The sequence below is a fragment of the Psammomys obesus genome, unplaced genomic scaffold (assembly GCF_907164565.1).
Source record: "Psammomys obesus unplaced genomic scaffold, mPsaObe1.curated_primary_1811, whole genome shotgun sequence".
NCBI classification, from domain to species: domain Eukaryota; kingdom Metazoa; phylum Chordata; class Mammalia; order Rodentia; family Muridae; genus Psammomys; species Psammomys obesus.
The window spans coordinates 7,717,050-7,739,316 of record NW_026596440.1 but is presented as its reverse complement, the minus strand read 5'-3'; the positions used below and the strand labels follow the sequence as shown (position 1 = coordinate 7,739,316).

Genomic DNA, 22,267 nt, shown 5'->3' with positions numbered 1-22,267 from the left:
TAATGCTGTAGTGATACAAAGCACTGAAAAAAAGTTGTGTAAAGGAAGATGGCATTTATTTCTCCTTCACCTACTTAACAGATGTAGTACCTGTTGTAGTGGTGTTGCAACAGGTGGATAAAGCAGTCTTGAGCATTGCAAAGCATCGAACTGTGAAACTATCCACACTGTTAGGTTTGCTGTCTAGAAACAGAGTAGTGTCACGTGATGATCCAGATGAAAGGCTCTACTTTGGGCCACAGGTGAGGCCGGCCTTCATTTGCCTTCGTGCTCCTTGTAGATCTCCAGGAGCTCTTGCACATCATCAGGAGACCCCATGATGACTGGTGCCCTCTGGTGGATGTCAGTGGGAATAATGTCTAATATGGCTTCCTTCCCTGTGGTGGCAACTCCGCCTGCCTTCTCCATGATAAAAGCCATGGGATTACACTCATACAGCAGCCTCAGCTGGAAAAAAAACAAAACAAAACAAAACAAAAAAAACAGAGACCAAGGTCTTCAGCCAGAAGGTGTTTACCATTGGGGGATAGGGAGTTTGTTCTATTGTAAAGCTCTGCAGAGCTACTGAGAGTTTCCATGGTAACTCATCCTCTCTCCCTCCTCCCTCCCTTTTCCCTTTCTCCCCCTCCCTCTCCTCTTTCCTTCTGAATTAGGAACATTCCCTTGTGTCTCAGAATGCATCTGAGACAAAAATCATTAGCTATTTGGTTGAATAAAACCATTCATGGAACCAGAGCTAGCCAGGCACCTGACACAAACATGAGGCAGACCACCTGGTTTCGGGACAGAATGACATTTTGGCAGCACTAACAGGTCCCAACCCTTTACAGCCGGAGACCGGACTTAATGAGTGATTCCATGTGTGCTGGACCGGCTCAGTCTGTTCTAAAAGCATTTTGAAAAATCCAGGGTGGTGTCTGGCTGCAGACATCTGGAAGGCAGACTGGCTACTCCAAACAGTGTGCTATTATCTAAAGCCCTGTACATTCCTCTGGAAAAGCTCCTAAGGCTTCAGAGCTGGGGGAGGGGTTCTGCCGTATACCCTGGTGCTTGCATTTGAATATTAATTTTTTATTGCATACATTTTCGTGCAGTTGCCTGTGGAGCAGACTGACTGTGCTAATGTTTCCTAACTCTGTTTCCATCTGGGAATCAGGGCCAGACTTGAAAACCTGAAAAAGGGGGTGGCACCTCCATATTTCTATCAAAGAAAAAGAAAGTGAGTCACTTGAAGAAAGTATGATAAAGCAAGCTGGCTGTATTCTTCTGTACTGAAACAGCAAGACAGGTATGCTAAGAAGAAAGAAAAATTCTTTCTGGGAAGCAGACACCACGAGCCATGAACAGACCCATCAGTCTCAACCCCTGACATTCTAAGGGCTCCTTCTAGTTCTTCTTTCATATAAACAAGAGGTACTGGAGGTGTAGGTCAGTTGCTAAGAGTGCTTGTCTGGCATACACAAAGCCATGAATTTGATCCTTATTACTGTGTAAAACCTAGCATGATGGTTCACACCACCCAGCCTTTGAGAGGTGGAGGGAGGAGGATCAGGAGTTCAAAGGCACCCTTGGTGACATAGAAAGTGCAAAACTCTCCTGGGCCATGTGAAACTATCACACACACACAAAGGTGGGGAAGAGGACAGAATATCTAAAAAGGAAGTGTTTTGTCACCTTGCATGAAGAAGCAAAGAATCTCCCCTAGCCAGCACTAGAAGTCACACCAGCCTTGTGACTTGCTAGAAACTGGGCCATAACATAGCCAGCAGTCAGTAGACAAATCCACCTGGAAGCTCTAGATTTCCCCACAGCCTTGTCCCTCGTCAGATATCACTTTCCAAGTAACAAATGCCAACCTCATTAGCTACATCTATTTTACACATTTTGGGAGCCATCAAAGCAGAACTCTCTCAGCAATGCATATTTTATTTGCTCTCTTGCTAATGAGACAGGACTATTTCATTTCCCTCTATGAATGGAACTATTCTGTCTAAGCCCAAACCGGTGCCCCATGGAAACTCTGAGCACTTTTAGTCTCCTGCTGGAGCTCCATTAATTCTCTTATGCCATAGCTTTAGAAGGGCCCTCATGGGACGTTTTCACATTTAGTTGATACAGTCTGAGCCTTGCCTCAAATCAAGAGACTTTTCCACTGACTTTTAGCAACCACAGGAGAGTTCATCAGCTCTGTGACCCTTTTTAATGACGTCAAGTCCTGCAGGCTGGAAATAAAGCCCACTGCTTCTTACCTACTTCCTTGGGGGTATTACATACCTTTCCACTGGGGCTTTTTTTGTTAGCAGGGTATATAAAGATCCCTCCATATACCAGAGTGCGGTGAACATCAGCCACCATGGACCCCACATACCGGGCACCATAGGGAGCTGAATTATCCTACAACGTTAAGAACAGCAAAAAATTAGGGTTGTGGAAGATAAAAGGTGTTCCCTTGATGTCCCAGATACTTATTCTGTTCCACAGTCATTTACCAAGTATCTTATAAAATGCTCGCTTAGAGCTAAGCTAAGACATGAAAGGAAAATCCCATTCCAGAGAAGGAAAGCTTTGGAGACATGGCCTTCTGTATATCTCCCAGCAGGTCACATTCTGGCAATAGCCCCAAGGAGAGTGTGGTTGGTTCCAGCTGTGGGGTTGGCACAGGCAATATGAAATTTTAACCTGGAGATAGACAAGAATTTTGTCAAGCTAAAGAACGGGGCAGGTACAGTTATCTGCTCTGTGGAAGAAGAGCGTGAACAAGCAAGGGCCTAACAGCATAGAGGTAGTGCTGTTGCCACAGGGCCTGCTGGCACGCATGTGTGCAGGGGTTGTGCTTGGGAAAGGAGAGAAAACCATGCTACAGAGAAATCCTGAGGCCTGCTCTGAGGAGCCTGGATGCCATGTGGGATTCATCCTCAGAAAAGAACAGCAATGATAAGGCAAAATCAGGCACCTCTATGGAGCCTCTGGCCAATGAGCTAGTTATCATCTTCATATTCACCAACTAGTAACCTCTGCAGTGAGATACTAAAGTGACACTGTCCAGTGTGTGTGTGTGTGTATGTGTGTGTGGTGTGCATGCAGGTATGTATGCATGTTTGCATGTGCATGGGTTTGTGGGAATGTGTATACATGTGGAAGCCAAAGGTTGATGTCTGGTGTCTTCCTCCATCACTCTCCACCTTAGAGACTGAGACAGGGTTTTCACATAACCCCAGGTGGACTTCGTTTACTGCTTGCTCAGGAGATCCCATCTCTGCCTCCCACACTGATATTACAGCAGGCCTCCTGTAAGCTGATCCTGGCAGACCAATCTCTTGTCCCCAAACTTGCACCAAGCAGTTTACCCACTGAGCCATCTCCCCTGCCTGACACTGACCATCTTGATACAACAGACAGAAACCCATCAAGGCATAGACCTGAAAGGACAGATCTCAAGTAGTAGGTGCTTGAATGACAGGAGGCCCAGAAAGAGGACTGTTTTGTTGTTGTAAAGGAGATAATAAGTAAAGCTATTTGACTTTATTGCCCAGATATTGTTATGCTGGGAGATAAAAACTGAATAACATTGATTTTGATGTCTCTGTGAAAGCACCCCACCCCTAGCCCCTAGGCTCAATGGTTCACCTCTCTCTCCTTTCATCTCCAGGATAATTCACATCAGTGGATTTTTCTCATAAAGCAAGAGTGAGTCCCAGATGAAGTCTAGGCCCTTCTCAATGATAAGTGTCCCTTTTTCTCTCAAGAACACTCTGCCCAAAGCTAACACCATAGCAGTCCCACCCCCTACTCACTCACTGGAGGAAACTTTTTCCTCTGGATATACTCAGTGATGGCAGGGTCAAAGTCCTTGGCATAGCCCTCATTAATGCTGTAGATGTTACCTTTCTTCTTAATCTTCACATCTCTGTTCACCAGGATGAATTCTCCAATGGCCTTTGAAATAAGGAAGAAAGGTATACAGGTGATCAGAAAGCTCCCTGAGGCATGAGCAAAGCATGCCTGCGACCACACCTTATCTGTGTGCACGCTCACTACAAAGGTCCAGTGGCAATAAGAATGGTAGGAGTAAGAGAGTCCAATGTCAACAGAGTGATATAGAGTTAAAGTGTGCAAAACAAAACAAGAAATAAAACTTACAAGGCCAGATATGGGAGAGCACAATTGTAATCCAATACTATAGAGGTTGAGGCAGGAGAGTTGGGACCTTAAGTCAACCGGGGCCTCTGCCTCCAATATCATAGACGGTAGATGGACTCATGAGACCCCACCCTTCATGAAAGACCACTGTCAGTTAATGTTCCTAGGAAGAAGGCCATTTTTTCATTGTCATAGTCATTGGTGGGTTGCTCATGCCTCCATAAACAGTCCCTGCCCATGCCTATTTAAACTCAGTCCCAGACACACACACACACACACGGAAATATGCAAGTAATAGAGGACTGGCTAGGAAGAAACGTTTCAATGGAAGAGAGTAAAGAGAAAGAACTTAGATGATGAAACTAACCAAAATCCATTATATACATGTGTGAAGTTGTCAAAAATGAAAAAAAAAAAACATTAAGACACAGGGATAAAGTGTGTAAAATAGAACACCAAGAGAATGCTAACAATAATTAAATAAATGTGAGAATAAGACTCCTTCCTGAAGATACAGAGGGATGGTGAGGATATGCAGGGAAGGGAAGGAGAAGGAATTGCCCAAAGCCCCATGATGCATCACTGGGAGTGAGTTTCTCTTTTTCACTTTAGTGCTTTTTGGTTTCTATTTCTAAAAACTGGGGCCATAAACTTATAGGAATGTTTTTGTATAGTCAGGAAGACAAAATAAGTATCTCCACCTGAAACATCTGGAAAAGAGTATCTCACAGCAGGCAGCTCTCACAGCAGGCAGCTAGAGCTGCCTGCAGAGCTCAGGCAGCCATGCTCACTAGGCAGCCGTCTTGGTACCCAGTCTGAGCACCCAGTATCTCCCACATATGGAGACAGGAGCTATAAATGTTCATTAAAAGCTGAATCCCTCCCAGAGACTCATACTCCAACCAAGCACCATGCATGGAAATAACCTAGAACCCCTGCACAGATACAGCCCATGGCAGTTTAGTATCCAAGTGGGTTCCATAGTAATGGGAACAGGGACTGCCTCTGACATGAACTGATTGGCCTACTCTTTGATCACCTCCCCCTGAGGGGAGAGCAGCCTTACCAGGCCACAGAAGATGACAGTGCAGCCACTCCTGATGAGATCTGATAGACTAAGATCAGAAGGAAGGAGAGGAGGACCTCCCCTATCAGTGGACTTCGGGAAGGGCATGCGTGAAGAAGGGGAAGGGAGGGTGGGATCAGGAGGGGAGGAGGGAAGGCCTTATGAGGGGCTACAAAGTGAATAAAATGCAATTAATTAAAAAAATAGAAAAATCCCATCATGAGGGCTGTAAAAAAAGAAAAAAGAAAAGAAAAAGAAAAAGAAAAAGCTGAAGCCTACCCACTTGTAGCTATCAGCTTGTCTCAGCCATCAGCTTGTCCTTCAAGGGAGATACAAGGAAGTGTCCTCTCCCAGGGGTAACCTTGCCTCCATCAGGCCAAAGGGAGTAAGCAAAAGAGTTCAAATTAAATGGAGCCCTGGCAGTCAGCAAGGGAGCATTCCAGCTGCTGAGCTGATCCAGAAACATCTGGATCTGGAGAGGGAGGAGGGAAAGAGGTTCCCCAGTACCCAGAAACCCACCCTTCCCAAGCCTGAAATCTGCCTGCAGTCAAGAGACTGAATTTTTTTCCTATATGTCTGTCAACTCAGAAGTAACAGAGAGGGCACTAACTAGGAGCTCATCCAGGGAACTGGACAATCTGAACAGATGGCATGTGGGCAAAAATCACTGTTTTCAGAAGCTGTACCCTTCTCTCAGATTAAACTTTGCTCTCAACCTGCCCTATTTTCTCCTGGGCCTCATGCAGAGATTTCTGCCTGCGCTGTCACCCTCCCCTCCTGTCTTTGTTTATTAACTAAGTACCCATGCTCCCAGAGAGGGGAAAGTGCAGTTTTGTTAAGCATGCACAGGTCAAAGGTGGAGGACATGTTCTGACTTACAGCAGTTTGCCACATCCCCCAAGAGATCTCCCAAGAGAGAACTGACCTCTCACAGAAGATACTATTGTGTGTTTTGTACCTTGTGTGTATGTTTTTTTTTATTGTTGTTGTCATTTATTTTGTTTTGTTTTTAAAGAAAAATGAAAAAGGAGGGAAAAAAACATCCATGGACAGATAATTCAGCACTTGCTCGTCTTCCAGAGGACTTGGGATCAGTTCTCAGCACCCATGTTGGATGGCGCGCGCGCACGTGCACACACACACACACACACACACACACACACACACACACAGCATGTACAAGCTTAAAGCTGCCAGTTAATGTCTCACCGGATCCAGCATGAAGCAGTTGACACCACTCTCTATGGCAAGGACCAACATGGTGGCACTGCCATAGAGTGCATAGCCAGCTGCCACCAGGTCCCGGCCTGGCTGCAGAGCATATGCCTCAGAAGGGTCACTGGAAGTTTTCTAAAGCAAAAGAGAAAACAAAACATGTTTTCATTTTGTTCTGCAGTCCTTTTTTTCCTGTTCAGCAGGGTATTCCTCTAATGCAGTGGTTCTCAACCTTCCCAATGCCGTCCGTGATCTTTTAACACAGTTCCTCATGCTGTGGTGACCCCCAACTATAAAATTATTTTTGCTGCTATTCATAACCATAATTTTGGTGCTATTATGATTCATATATAAATATCTGATAGGAGACCCATAAGGGGTCAGAACCCACAGGTTGAGAACCACTGTTCTAATGCCAGTACCTGGCCTCCTGGGGATTGCTTTCTTCCACACAACAGTAGCTTTCCTGAAAGACCCTCAGCTTCCTGCATCAGGTTCTTTCTTTCCAATCAACATGCCCTTAACATCTTCCTAATTTGATATTCCCTCATGTGTCTATTATCACTTCCAAAAAGCAATGCACTTTCTCGACAGCTCCACTAATGTAACCTGATTATAGGCACCAGTGTCTTTCACCTGCCTTTTCCATCTTTATTTAATCAAATTAGCACAGGGCTACAGGGCCGAGCGTCTCATGGGGAAATCAATTCTGTGAGCTTCTGTCAACTAAAACACACTCACTGAACAGTGCAGTCAGTTATTCCCACATTAAAGAAATTCTCAGAGATACAGTTTGCGGCATCTCTCTGAAGTCATTAGGGGACAGGCTAGATGCTGCTGAGATTTTCCCCCATAACCCAGAGTAAGAGGACATTGTAAAGCTGGTTTCACAGAACCTAAGAGGGGATGGAGGATACCAGAGGCTGGGGTTGTTGAGAAAAAGAAAAAAAAAATTGTTTTGTTTTGTTTTGTTTTGTTAGTTTGTTTCTGTAAGGCCTTTTCCTTACAAGAGCAAGTAACCATTCCTTTTAAAGTTCCATTTGTAGTTATAGGAACCAGATAATCTTTTCAGATGCTGCCAGTTACCAGACTAGAGAGAGGTGAATCTCTTATGTGAGATTTGTTTGGTTCTGTTTCCAGTATTGATTAAAAAGAACTTCTTTAAAAGCTTTTGGGTTAAAGAAGAAAACAGTGAGGCAGGTTGGGCTGGTTTGGGAAAGGTATGACTCTATCTGCTTTGTCATCTTTTAAAATCTCAGCTTCTTTGTAAAAGTGAGATGTGGTTGAAAGGGTGAAATGGCCTCTCTTTCTACCAGCATTTCACTACTTATTTCATATCTTAGCGGGTTTGCAGGCCTTTTTTGCACAGTAGATGCAGGGCCATGACACCTTACAATGAGTCTCTTCAAGCCTCACAGCTTTACACTCCACATTACTTTCTGGTCAAAACCACGGACCTTGTACACTCTGCTTTACCTTTTTGTATATGCCAAAAATTGTTCCAATGGAAACAAGGCAATCGATGTTGGATGAGCCATCAAGGGGATCAAAACAGACAATATATTTGCCCTAGGCAAAGAAAACAAAATGTAAACAAGATGAGTGGGCACTGAATGAAATCTAAAGGAAAGGCGAGAAATACAGTCTTATTTATTTACACTCTATTGGGAGGTATGAGAAATGGATGAATAGACAGACAAGTAAATCACTAGGCAGAGAAAATACCATTTAGAATAGACATAGAGAAGTAGTAGAAAACAGGTAATTAAATCATTACTTTTCTACATCACTGAAATAACCGAATCATATTTGGTTTCAGAGTGTCCTGGCGGCCAAAGAAAAAAAGAGAAACAAAATTAATCATTTGTTTCTTTTTATCTTGAAGGCAAAGAAATAATGCCCCAGAGGATGGGAAGACATTCCTATCACTTAGATCTGTAAGATGTTTGTCACCCACCCTTGGTAGAGGCCACTCAAAATTGTGCACAATTTTGTTGTACACAAATTTCTCAACAATATCCCTGATACCACTCTTAAAAGAAATGGTCCTCTGTGTGGTAGGAGCAAAGCTCTCTATCTTCAGAGCACATTGAACAAGTTTTTCCAAGCTCTGTCAGTGACGCTATGATGAGAATGTACAAGGCCACACTTTTAACATTTGCACCATTAAGTTCAACAAATTGGAGAAGTTTTTCAGAGGAGCCATTCTACCAACTCATTACTGGAAATTTTCCATCTTCAATTTGGCTTCTTTAGATATGGAGCAGGTGTTTAATGTTCTCCCCACATTCAGGGGACTCCCTGACTGTCTGTTCTCAACAGTTCATCTCCATGGATGCAGGAAACTGCAGACTGAAAAATGAGACAGCAGCCACTGTGAGAGTGTGTCACAGCAGGGGTGGGGCATGCTGGAGAACTGGCCAATGCTGCAGAGAAGATCCTGTGGCATGTAGTGGTGTCTTAGAAGGGCTATAGAACAGGTCACTCTGGGCTGGCCTCCTACCCCTTACTAAAGTCAACATAACCAGAATCTTTAATCTGATTTTCTTCCCCAGTTCTACTCTTCTATGCTCCAAATTCACCTTGATCAGGGAAAGTGAGTATAACTGCTTCTAGTCTCAGATTTGTTTTACTAGTTGCCATTGTCTTACAGGAGCCAAATAAACTCTGTCTGGTAACATGCCATGCTCCAAATTCCCGGGCCTCCCTGCAGGGCTAAACTTTTCTGCAGCAGTTTGTCATTGAGCCCTCCAGCATGCTGGTGTGGTGCTGGATGCTGGTGACCACACCTGTTCTCTGCCCTCACAAAGTAATCAGACCTTCAGAGAACCCAGGGATGGAAAGTGGAGGCAGGTGCTTGGCAGTGGGTCTAACATGAAGGCTGGAGACTAGTCATAAAGAAGAGCCAACGAGCAAAAGGCAGGCTTTGACACACCTAAACACAGCAGCAACCACTTAGGAATGGAGACACAGCCTGGAGAGATGGGAAGAGCAGGATCCACGGAGCCTCTGGAACCAAGTTCAGAGGAGAGATTTGGCATGGTAGGAAGGCAGAAAAAGAAGGTAATCCCTAAGAATCTAGCTTGGAAATCTAGCCAAGAAAGAAAATGGCTACATGCTAGCCTTTAGCAGTGTAAAGAGAGACCTACCCTCTTCTCAGGCTCTACTATGATGGCATTGGTGTCTTCTTCAGACACAAGAACACAGGTAGAATAGGACGACTTCAGCATATTGATAACCAGGTCATTGGACAGGATATCGAGCTTCTTTACTTGATCTCCAGTCACATTGGTTGAGCCAGCAATGCCATAGCTAGAGGGAAGAAAGCCACAGAAAATAACCGAAGGCTACCTGAACATCACCACCACAAATGGACCTGGAAGGAAGGAAAGCAGACATGCCAGGTATGCCTAATTCCAGAAAGACAAAGCAGGAAGGGTGGCCTTGCCTGGAGGGGCTGTCAGAGGGGAGCAGGGACACTGATCGTAAGACTCAGTTCCAGTCCTGAGCGCACATATGCTGCTGGTCAGATTCATGTTTCCCATTTTTTTTCCATTATATCATCCCTACTAAGCCTTTTTAAACAATCTTCCTCACTCTGCCATGAAATGCACATATTAACAACATTAACAGAGCACTGCCCTGTTTCCACAGTATGTGTTTAGTACTATGTCTGTGCTTTATACAGAACGAGATATGATTTTTATGTTATTCTGTGCACAAACCAAAGTTTGTCCCCACATGTGGAAGTTTAATGCATCAGTTGAAAACAAACAAGAATGCCTGAGTTGGAGTGAGCCGGTGTAGGAGGTAACCCAGAGAACACCGGGGCTTCGTAACAAAAATAATCCTGAAAAAAAAAAAAAAAAGGACCAGTAACTGGCCTCACACTTCATATTTACAGAGGCGAAGATCAGATGCCAATGCCAGTGGACTTCACACAGATGGGCAGAGTGGTTGGCAGTGAGCTGTCCCCTCTAACTCCCAACTTCTCTTAATGATCTTCAGTCTCTGGGTAGAGTCAGTCCCCCAGCGTGGAAGGACTGAGAAGCTTCAGTTCTTTCTTTGTGTGCTACCTGCAAGTCAATCATTGCAGAATTCCAGAACCCTAAGAACTTCATCCAAAATGCAGCCTGGCTTGTTTGAATTGATGGGGGTGGGAGGCAAGGTGTGGACCATACAGGCTGGAGATACAGGAAGGAGGCACAGAACACAGAGTGGATGTGAGGGTTCAGCCACAGAGTTGGAAGTGTAGGGGCACAGTGGTACCTTGAGATTTCTATTGTGTTTCCTAGAAACTGGTTGTCATTGCTTCCATGTCTGATTGCTTCACCTGTTGTGTTTTTGTTTTTGTTTTCTCTTTTAGACAAGGTCTTGTGTAGGCCAAGTGGCCTTGAACTCTCCATATAATAGAACATAGTCTTGAACTTCTGATCCTCCTGCTTCTATCTCCACACCCAAACTATAAAAAATCCAGGGCTTTGTACATGATACACAAGCATTCACCCAACTGTGCTACTGCCCCAGCCCCTTGCTTCAACTGTTTCAAACATATCCTCTTCCCCCAAACCTAAATTGCTTCTGTATGGCTGGGCAAAGCACAGGCCACTCTAGAAATGACCAACAAAATGCCTGGTTGGTCCATTTGTCATCGTTGTCTCTCCCTTCTAGACTGGAAAACAGTGTCTAGCCCCTCCAGCTGTTCTTGTCTGCCTTGCCACTCCTGCTTTGCTAAGCCCAAGCAGCCCATATACTGGCAGCCTGTCTCTGGCTTTGGGCCTCTTCCTACACTATCTTTCTGAACTCAACTGTGACGCTCACATTGGTGGAAGAGAGTGTTTAGACGCATGCTGGGAATTACCACCCCCAGCACTTAGTCTTTGTTGGCCCCACAGTGACAGTTTTTCTCCCTCTAGCTTGAGGTTGCCACCATCATAGCCACTGTTGATTCAGATGGGAAACAGTACCTTCAAGCAGAAGCAGGAAAGATGCCAACCATAGGCCCCTGTGCAAACCTCAGCTCTGTGAGTCCCTCTCTTCTTGCGTGTGCACAAGGAATGGCATCACCCATATGAGGCTGCCATGAGAACGCACACACACATGCGCACACACTCACACACACACACATACACACACGAGAGAGAGAGAAGAGAGAGAGAGAGAGAGAGAGAAAAGAGGTGGTGCTCCTCACAGCCCTTGGTACCTCAGGGATACAGGTTAATGAGAACAGTTCTGGGGAACCTGAGAAGTGGGGGCAGAGAGCCCCAGGCAAAGTATTGGGGTATTCCAGACAGGCACCATTGTTTGTCACAACCATGTGAAGAACCTGAAGCAGTACTGAGCTCCCAATGACAGAGATGGAAGGTTATAAACACAGTGCCATTTTTGACAAGAACCCTTTTGTCTATCTCATTCATGGATGACACCCATGACTAGAGTCCCTGGAAGAGGAAGAAATCACAGGTGAGACAAAAGAAGCCAATGTGAAGCGGAGGGGGCGGCTTGCCACCTCTTACTGGGCCCCAACCCTTAAAGGTCTCAGCACTTCTCAACACAACCAGCATCTGGGACTAGGCTCCTGGCACGGCTCATGCTCCCTTGAAGCTTACTCCACAGCAAGGGGAGTTTGTAGGAAGGATGGACCTCCTTCCCATGGGCCTTAGTCCTACCTGTTTACCCCAGTTCCTTTTATTTAAAAGTCTAAGCCTTCCTAAAACCTACAGATAATTTCATGGGGACCTACTATGCTAGGGCAACATTGCTGAACAAGGCAGACCAGGCCCCAGGCCTTGGGGAGCTTAATATTGCAGTGAGGAGAGCCAAACAAGAAAATGGCTATTTCCAAATGAGTGCAATTGTCAGAGAGGGACTGATGTCCAGTAGCAGAGTGGATAATTAATCTACAGGGTCAGGAAAGCACTCAATGCCAGTCTTCAAACTGCATGAAACTTAGAGTGGTTGGTTTCTTCATTGTTTGGGAGGGGGTTGTTATTATTGTTTGTTTTTGTTTTTGTTTTTGTTTTAAGAATGAGAAGATACCCAAAATCCCTAAAGAAGCCTGAACAGGTCAGCAATGACTGCGAAGCAAAGGTACATAGCAGCTGCAAGGGGATAATCTGGTTTTCTGCTTCTCCAGAAGAAAAGAGCTATGTGCTATGTAAACATCTGTAAAACTTTTGAGTTCTTTTTCCCATGATCCAGGATCCAGGAAGTACTTGGTTCATGAGATGCAGTAAGGATGCATTCAGCTGATTTTCCTGAGCTTTCAGCCTCAACGTTTGACCAAATGTAAATAACAGACCTGGCATCATACATCTTGCCCTGGGCTATGAAATGTTACAGTGTTGACAGTAGAATGGCATGATAGGTCAAGCTCATAGTCTACACTGGCTCCAAGATTTTAAGAGGGCTTTACCCTGGGGTCACAGAGAAGTCAGCATTTAGGAAGCCAAGGGTCATGGAGGCTTGCTGCCTGCCTGTAATGAGAGTCTTGCAGTCCAAACAACACTCCACAGGACTGAGCAGTGTGGAGCGTGTGGCTTTGCACTTCAGGTCAAGGTAGCAGAGAGCAGGAGAGCACTTAGCTGGCTTTCTTTTCAGTCCACTCAGGCCCTGGCCCACAGGATAGAGCCAACTATATCCCACCCCAGGTAACCCACACACTCTGAAATGTGCCTCACCAGTAACCTACAATTCTAGATCCAGTTGGGCTGAAAATGAAAATTAGCCATCACACACATGGAGTGCATATTCTCTACACAATTCCAGATCTACCCACTTTCATCCTATTCTCTAGAAACCACCCACCTTTGCAGGCTGCTGGCCATTCTTCCTCAAAACCTGAAAGGATGGAGTGGCAGGGTTCTCCACTCCATATCCCGTGGAAAGTGGTGAAGCCTGCCAGTGGAAGCAACAACACGCATGGCTCATGAGCCTCTGTTGGACCCACTGAACCAGGACTTGGAGAAGGGATTGGCTGTGTTCTCTTAACCAAAGCTTCAGGCCGACTTCAGGAGGACTCACAAGGGGAGCTTCCACAGCAGCATTTGTGAGCGGTGGCGGGGCAGGGGGGGAATTGCCGTTGGAGGAATGAAGCCCCTCACACACCACCTGGCTCGCTTTTGGTTCTCTGGGACCAGAACAAGGTCCCAGAAATGGAGTTTTCCTGACCACGGAAACTTTGCCTGGGGCCAGCTGGACCCTGCCTAAATGAGAAACACATGAGCACAGAGACCTCAGCAAGGCACATGTGTCTAGGGTCAGCCCCTTCTGCGGCCCCCAGTGGAACTGAAGTCAGTAGCAGTTGCTTCTATGGGACCTAGGCTCTGCTGCCTGGGAAGCTTGTCCTAATGGGTGTTACTTCAAGAAAGAAAGGCAACATCTCAAGCTGCACCCCAGCTCTCTTTTGTTGGATCTCAAAGGAGAACTGTAAACATGGTAGGTATGAAAGAGGAAATGGTTTGAGGGCCCCCTTGGGGAGCAGTGGGCAAAAAGCAGAAAAGAGGGGTGCCTGTCCAGGCCTGAGCACCACTGGCCACTAATGTGGGCAGTAGAACTTGAATGCCCAACCCAGCTACAGCCAACCTGCCTGCAAACCAGGACCCAGAACCCTGAGCCAGGGGTGCTCAGGGGTGCTCATTATAGTGCTCTCAGACCTGTGTGGATTATAGCTGGCATTTAGACAAGGCCTGGGGATGTGCTCAGATGTAGAGAGCTTTAGCACGCAGAAGCCTCTGAGTTCAAGAACCAGAACATTTGCACACATCTCAGTCAGAGTTAAGACTCCCAAAACTAGAAAATGACCAATATGACACAATGACTTATCTATTTCGAAATCTCTGTGTTGTGTCTTGATTGGCTGGGCCAGCCTGAGAATCACTCTCTCTACCCAGGCCTCTTCCCGGGAACGCAGCAGTCTCCTTTGTTTCTGGTGAGGCCTGATGCTAGAGCTGGAGTTCAGGGGCACAAGGAAACTTGCTGAGGGTACTTGCTAAAGGAACTGACCTTACACAGAAGGGGCACACATGAGAATGTACAGTGCTTGCTCCTAAACAAAAGAGTGTTTCCTTCAACTCAGATCCTTAACTGCAGGAGAAAAACCAATGTGCAGCAAGTGCTCAATAAACACATTTTGAATGGATGAATTCAGAAAGGGATACAGGGTTCCAAGAACTCTAAACTCGGGGGTATAAGTAATGCTTCCCTTCCTAACTCTGCCATCTGACCCTCATCCACTACAAAGCTACTGTATATGAGCATACCCCGCAATCAAAGTGTGCCTCCTGGGCAGGGGAGATGGATCAGTGAGCACACATTCACACACAGACACAGACACAATAAATAAGATGGTAAAAAGAGTACCTCTCACACAAACTTGTGCAGGTAAGGACAGTGGCTTTTTCCTCCCACCAGATTGTCAGAAGAACACAGCAAGTGACAGCCAAAGCCACCAGCTGGAACTCTAAACAACCAAGATTTCAAATCCCGGCTCCACTACATGCTTAGGAGCCCTGTGCTAGCCACTTGACACCTCTGGCCTCTTGTTCTACAACTATAACATGGGAATTCAGACAATCAGCTTCATGGCGAATAGGGAGAGCAGACATTGAGTTGATAAGCTCTAAGTAATGCCCATGGATAGACAGACATTTCAAAAGTATTACCATTCTGCCCCACCCCTAATTTTGTCAACATTAGCACATCCATGCTAAAAGGCAAGATGGGTCCTTAGAAAGAAGTCAGCAGCAGGAAAACCTGGGTTCAGAGTGTCTATGTTCCTCCTACCAAGTATGTGATCCCTGTCCATTAGTCCACATTCCCTGGCTAAGCTCATCCTTACAAACAGTCAGAAATAGGGAGTGTGACAGTACTGGTCTACAGATATGTCCCTTGGCATGTCTGACTCCCTTAAATGGAAGCCAAGGTTGTTGTAAACAGATCCCCAGAGCATTCACTAAGCAGGTGTTTGTTGCCATTTCTAAGACGTTAAACACAGGACTGTCAGCACAAGTAAATGGCACAAAGAAAAAAATAGTTCCTTTGAGGTACTGTGACTTCACTTCCATTCTGTTTAAATTAGCTGGCCTTCAGCTCAGGAAGTTAGAGTGAGGAAAGTGTGTAGTCAAGAGTTGGGCCCTTGACCTTCTGTTGTTAGACTTCCTGAAACACAACGTGCTCCTTCTGGAATCTACAGACTAAAACTAGCACTGAGAATTGCTTTGTGTATCTCATCTTTTACTTTTATTGTCAAACTCAAAATTTTACTGAAAATCTTAAAGATATAAAAACTACTTTAATTAATAAAAACATAATTCCTTAGAGTGTCAGTTAATTTTCTCAATATGTTTAAATCTTTGGAAATTTGGATTAAGTATTAAGTACTTTATGAAAAGTTTCCATGTGGTTTATAGCATGCCAGGAGCTGCTCCTTGGGTATGAAACCTCTGGCATTTTATAGGCAGACTTAAGATGTTCACAGAAGAAGGAAAGCCTTGAACCACTTTGATTTTTAATTTTTTCTTTACTTTTTGAGGTTCTCTTGCATGTATACAACAAAATATGGCTATATTTATGCCCATCAGCTCTTCGACAGTCCCCACACACTCCTTTTGACTTCATGTCTTTTTTAATTATTATCCTCTAGTCTAGTTGTTAGTGCTGTGCCCACATGGCCATGAGTGTGGGGCATCCACTAGGTCAGGGGAATTCTACAGTCCTACATTCTCCAAATATAACAAGTCTCTCTTCTCTAACAGATATCCATGGCCAAAAACTCCTCTGTAAGGGGCAGGGGAAGAGATCTGTGCTGGAATTTTGATGGATCCTGTGTGGGTCTTGTGGAGGGAACCACAGCAGCTGTGGGTTCATTGTTTCGATAGCTAAGTCATGTCCAGGAGATAGCTCTACACAGCACCCCTCCCCATCTTCTGGCTTTTACCCCAAGCCTGGGTGGTAGGAGAATACAGATGCTCTGAGCACCAGTCTCTTCCTCTCAGCAGTTTGCCCAGTTATGTATCTCTCCACCAACTGCTGCCAAAAGAAGCTTCTTTGACCATGGCTAAGAGAAGCCCAGGTGGAATTGGGGGAGTGTGTCTTATGTAGCCTAGGCTTGCTCAAGATCCCAGAGTGACCTTGAACTTCTGATCCTCAGGACTGGAACCAGGACTGCCACAGGATGGAGAAGCCCTGTATGACATCCTTGACTTTCTGATAGGCAGGCTGTTTCCCTCCTTCCAGAATCCACACCAGAGCCATGAATGGCAGCATCTTTGGCAGTATGCAAGAGGCCCACTCTGGTTTCCAGAACACCCCACCATGTACAAAGGAAGGAAGATTATAGTTTGAGCCTTATCACTAAAGTCCTAGGTAACCTCACCTCCACCCTGCTAGTGATTGATCCAGTGTCAAATCACCAACCATTTACTCATTCAGAAAAATCCAACGGTTACTTCAGGAACACATGGAAGAGGTGCCAACCAAGCTCTTCCAGGGATACAAACCTAACCCTGGCTTTTGCTCACACAGGTTGGAGATGGACAGATGTCAGGGTATAGGGCCAGCTCTGACTCTGCCCTGGAATGAGATTTGCAGTGCACTCATGTCATATAATGCAGATAAACCAAGAAACAACATGGGAATCTGATATTGTTCTCAGCAGTTTTGTGCAATAATTTCTGCAAATGTGAAGAAAAGCATAAGCACACATTAGCTGACCCACCATTCCAAACTTCAAACTGAATTTCTTTATTGTTTTCTTGTATCAAACGATGGAGAAGATTTCATCTATAAAAAAGAAATGTTTCAATAAATAAATAAATAGAATGTTTCTGGGGAACTAGAGAGAGAGCTCAGTTGGTTACATGAGCAAAGTTTCTGAAGTCAGTCCCTAAAACCCATGTTTTAAAAAGCAGATCATGTTAGGACACAATTGTAATCTCAATACAGGGGAGGCAGAGACAGGCAGATCCCAGGGGCTCACTGGGAAGCTTGCCTAGCCTAACCAGTAAGTGAACCCTGTCTCAACAAACAAGGCAGACAGACAGCCTCTGAGAAACAACAGCAAAGGTTTGGCCCTACCCCCACACATACATGCACCTTTTCTAGATGTTATAGCCTAGACTGTATTTCAGCTGATATGCATGTGGGTGGCTGCAAAACAAAATGAAAGCAAAGCACAAAGAAAACAGTTTGTAAAAGAAATAAAAGTCTCCAGGAAAGCAAAGATGGCATTTGTATGTGATTAGTAAGCCCCTCCATCTTTATCCAACTCTCTAAGGTTGAAGAACAGCAGTCCCAATCTTAGAAGAGAGGAAACTGAGGCTCTCAAAGGTGTTTCTTCACCCATCCACCCATACCACCACCTAATTTAAATGACAGCCCCAGGAATTTAAGCCAAGCTTTTTCTCTCTGAAATGGGCTCGTAGGTTCGACATGCCCCTGCTTTTCAAAACCCCACACCTGATGTTCTCTTCCTCTTCCTCTCTGCCTCAATGCAAATGTGCCAATTTCAGTGGCCTAGATGCTCCCAGACTATAACTCTGTGTTTCTACAACAGCCTAAGCCAAAGCTTCCAAAATGTCACACACACACACTCACCCACCCACCCACCCCACACCCGCCCCAAACTATTCTTCAGCTTCAATCCTACTTCTCATTGGAATTCCATTTGGAGTTTTGTGTTGCTTTGGCTTTTGGCAGCATGATCCTACTTTCATCTGTTAGAACAAGCTCTTTGAGAATACCCCTCATTGCCTTTAGAATCCAATCTACACTTCACATTTACCAGGGCCTTCCCCTGTCCTTTCTGCTACTATAGCCCTGCTTACTCCATCTTTCCCACCCATTTTCCATGCCTTCTATTCCAATCCCACACTTCTAGCCTTCCCTACCCCAGAACCTGATCTGGGCTATATGAGATGATGCCTCAAGATAGCATATCCTATCATAACCTATCATATTATATCATTAGGAACAATAAAAATGGCTACAGTAGCAGTAGCAGCATAGAGGCTGACTGAGACAGAGGACAAGCAAGAGCCATAATTACATCTCTGCTGATTCCTTGTGAGACATCAGGATGAAACCAATTTTGGTGGGGTTCTTGCAGATTTGCAACCATCTCATCCCTCTGGGTGAATGCTCTTCCAGGGCCAAGAGCCTTAATAAGCTCTTTACATGTACACTGGCTCGTCTTCATCAAACACATCAAAGCCCAAAGGAGCATAATTTAAAGGGCTGTCTGGAGATCATATCTGGCTGCTAGTGGTATGACTGCATGTACTATGTGAATAGTCATCACATGCTTCCTGTCCCAGAAGAATCCAACTTCTTTCCCTCAATTATGCACATAGCCAGCATCAACATCTATTCTACTACTGTAATGACCATAGTAAGAACTTAAATGCAGAACGGTTCCATCACTCATGAGGTATCTGCTCAGGGAAACACCATGCCACAGGTTAAAAGAAGGCAGTAGATGTCACTGGTCAGAGACTGTTCATTATAGAACTGGAGAAGAACATACATTTAGTCCCATTTTATTTGCTAGTTACATAGGAATATATAAATGTATGTTCATATGGACATTTACACAAGCATAAAAAGTGTCTGAGAAAATAACCAAGAAAAATTAGCAGTGGGTACTCCAGGGATTTTGCATTAATGTAGGGCAGGGGTCTCCTTTTCCTTCCTATCTTTTGAATGTCTTGGTGTTTATCAATGGGTGCAGCTCCTTAATGAATCTGTGATAACATTTTTAAAACTGGTGCCCGACCATCTAGTCTATTATACACATTCTCTTCTGAATTAGCACCTTCCACTTAATCCTACTTCCATTATCTGAGGTTAGTTAAGAAGGTAGACATCTCAAGGCAGATTTGGGGTTTCTAAGTCCCTCTAGGGCTGTGACAAGTACAGGTGCATTTTAAAATAATGACAACTTTTAAAAGAAATGCCAATTGCTTTCTCTCACAAAGCCTCCAGGTCCTCAGAGAGTTAAATCGGTAAGCTGTACATTTAATTTTAAGTGAGACCTTACCTTGTTTGTTTGTTTGTTTGTTTGTTTTTGGCTGAAAGTTTCCTTAGCATCAACTGTGAAGGAGTCGCTGCCTCTAACATACCTTTTCCTATTACTCTAGCAAGGCCTGGCACTACTTGGCATCCGAAAGCAAATGCTGCATTCTTAAGAATCATGTCTACCAAGCCACACAGTAGGATCAGAGTTTCCAGAAACAAATGCATCACAACAGATAAATAAACCAGGCCACATTGTTGGAAGAGCACTTAAAACTGCATATCAAAGGATTATATGTTCAAATTAGCTACAAGCCTCGCATATCATTTCCACATTGTTCCTAAGTATGAGAAATATTAAGAAAGCTGTGTGAGACCAGTTAGATAGCAAACATGTGCTCAGACCAGAAAAAAGTAAAAAAAAAAAAAAAAAAAAAAAAAAAAGGGGGGGGGGGTGTAGTTTACAAAAACAAGGTGCTCTGAGACTCCATATTCCTTCATTTTCTCCAACCTACAGTACAAACTGAAGATCAGAGCATTAAAATCACATACCAGGCTAGGTTTGGTGGTGTCTGTATCTCTATGAGTTCAAGGTTAGCCTGGTCTACACATAGTGAGTTCCAAGACAGTGAGACCCCATCTCAAAAACCAAATAATAAATATCATCACCATCATCATCTGCCACAAGAGAACTTATTGGAAAGGCAGGGTCTCAGACTCTTTATTGTCCCCAAAGAAGGGTCTGCCTAACAAGACCCCCAGATGGTTCCGGGGAAGGAGATATATTCCATGGCTCTATTAAAAGCAGTCTACAACTTCTGCCCTGTTTTGAGCCCTTCACCAATTGGGCAAGATCTGCTTGCGGCATTAATGCAAATAGGTTTTGATTCTCACATGGTGAGTCTGCAGCTAGCCCCAGAAAGTACCTGGCCACGGTACTGTGTGCCCAGCCTGCTTCCCTGGAAACCTGCTTGTTCCCAGACTGAGATAGTCTAAACCAGACCTGTCTAGTTAAAGATGATACTGGATTAGAAACTGAACTTGGGACTGCAATTCCAAAGAGAATAATGGAGGTTAAAAGAGAAATGGGGAGGAAGGTGTGGGTGTTAGCACTTTCTCTCTGAGGCCCAGGTGGGCAGCTGGTTAAGTCACCAACTTTTGCCATGAAGCTGGGAGAGCGACAAGCAGAGTTCTTGAGAAGAGACCAGGGCAGTTGTGCACCTGGGAGACAGCCCGCCGAGGGGGCCAGTTCCATCACCAGGAGAAAGGGGAATGAGAGGTGTGCACCAGGGCAAGAGACTGCACTCTTAGGTGTCAGACTGAGGGCTACCAGCAGGGGTTCCAGAGAGGTAGCCCCCAAGGCACTCTAAGAGACAGGACACTGTGGCCTGAAGCCTAACTCACAGCTGTGCGATGCCCGCCTTGCGCACCGCGGACGAGATGGCTTTGACCGCGGTGCAGAGCGAGTTCAGCAGCTGGGTCATCTCGCCAGTGCCCTTAGCCTTCCTGCCTTCCTCCAGAACGAAGCGGGTCAGGGTGACGATATCCGTGTCGAAGGGCGCCTTCTCCGTCATTGCTGGGCGCAGGTGCTGGCTGCAGGTGCAGGCAGGTGGGGAACACAGGTGGTGATCACAGCAGGAGGATTGAAGGGGGCCGAGTGTCCGCAGAAGCTCAAAGAACTTGCGTACTCGGGGTGCCTCCGATCGTTTAGTCTCCGCCCCCTGTCCCAGGAAATACCTCCTTGCTCCCTTCCTCCACCCAACCGCCAGGGCCAACCCTTCTGCCCGCGAGCTAGAGATCCTCCTAGCCTCTCCCTCCCTCCATTCCATGCACTCTCCCCTAGATGCCACTTCCTCTTCTGCTGTGCAGCTTGCCTCTGGGCTACCTGAAGGACTGTCTCCTTTCGTCCCTGCGACAACCTGCCAGAACGGAAGGCGTGGTGGACTTTTCCTTCCTTAAAATGCAAAGCAAATTCAGGGAGGTTGAGTAACTAGTTCAGTGCCACACAGCTGGTCAGGGAAAGCCACCGTGGAGCCCAAGGTTTCAGTTCCTACCCACTGCTCCCCCATCACCTCCCTCCACCCTGTCAGCTGTCTCTCCTGACCCACCTCCCTGGAAGTGGATTCTCCTTCCATCCTCATCCACTCTGAATTCTTAATTGTTGCCTCCTTGAAGTTTCTAGAGTTGGAGAACTGTTGAGAACCTTAGTTTCCAACAAGTCTGTTCTGCCGAGAAAACTATTGCAGACACAAAAACTATTCTCCTGAGATCAGGCACCTCCACCGCCAGCATCCTGACCATTTCTCCTCTGTTACAAGCCCGTGCAGAGGCTGATTCATAGAACAATTACTGAGCAGGTACTTGTGCACCTGAATACCTGTTTTCTTTGAGGCCAGAGCCTGCAGAAGACAAACTCCTTGAGTGTAGAGTTTAACAGATAACAAAAAGAAACGGTGGACCAGTATACTACAGGAGCCACTTTGGCATAGTGGAACATGAAAAAAGAAAGACAAATAGAGAATACTAGGAAGAGTAAACTGAGGGGTCAGGGAAAAGCTCACTGGAAAAGCAAAAGCTGAAGGATGTGGGGGAGGAGCCAGTGAGGACAGAGCTGTGGGACTGGTTAACCAGCCAGGCTAGTGCAATGAGCCAGCACCAAGCTTATCAGAGGCCATCTCTCAAAATGAGGTGGCCAATGCCCAAGGAACAACACCCAAGGTTGACCTATGATCTCACATGTGTACCCAAACACATACACCAGGAGAGAAAAAAGGGAGAGAAGGAAGAAATCTATGACAGATCTCGTGCGTCACAGAAAGATACTTGTGGGCTCTA

At 45.4% G+C, this 22,267-nt stretch overlaps 1 protein-coding gene across 1 annotated transcript; it reads right to left on the bottom strand.

The window, feature by feature from the left end:
- Positions 1 to 34: 34 nt before the first annotated feature.
- On the bottom strand, positions 35 to 21,250 carry Fbp1 (fructose-bisphosphatase 1). Its single transcript, XM_055597946.1, has 7 exons — positions 20,837 to 21,250; positions 9,571 to 9,733; positions 7,898 to 7,990; positions 6,416 to 6,556; positions 3,799 to 3,936; positions 2,275 to 2,394; positions 35 to 447 (listed from the first exon to the last, which is right to left on the bottom strand). The coding sequence occupies exons 1-7, from the start codon at positions 21,004 to 21,006 to the stop codon at positions 256 to 258; spliced, it is 1,017 nt and encodes a 338-aa protein (XP_055453921.1). The 5' UTR covers positions 21,007 to 21,250; the 3' UTR covers positions 35 to 255.
- Positions 21,251 to 22,267: the final 1,017 nt, after the last annotated feature.

Excerpts from the sequence above, each read along its gene's own strand:
- Fbp1 (XM_055597946.1), bottom strand. The coding sequence starts at position 21,006 with ATGACGGAGAAGGCGCCCTTCGACACGGATATCGTCACCCTGACCCGC. Across the intron at positions 9,734-20,836 it reads AAGGCGGGCATCGCACAGCT|CTATGGCATTGCTGGCTCAA; the intron begins GTGAGTTAGGCT and ends TCTTCCCTCTAG. Across the intron at positions 3,937-6,415 it reads ACTGCTTCATGCTGGATCCG|GCCATTGGAGAATTCATCCT; the intron begins GTGAGACATTAA and ends CTTATTTCAAAG.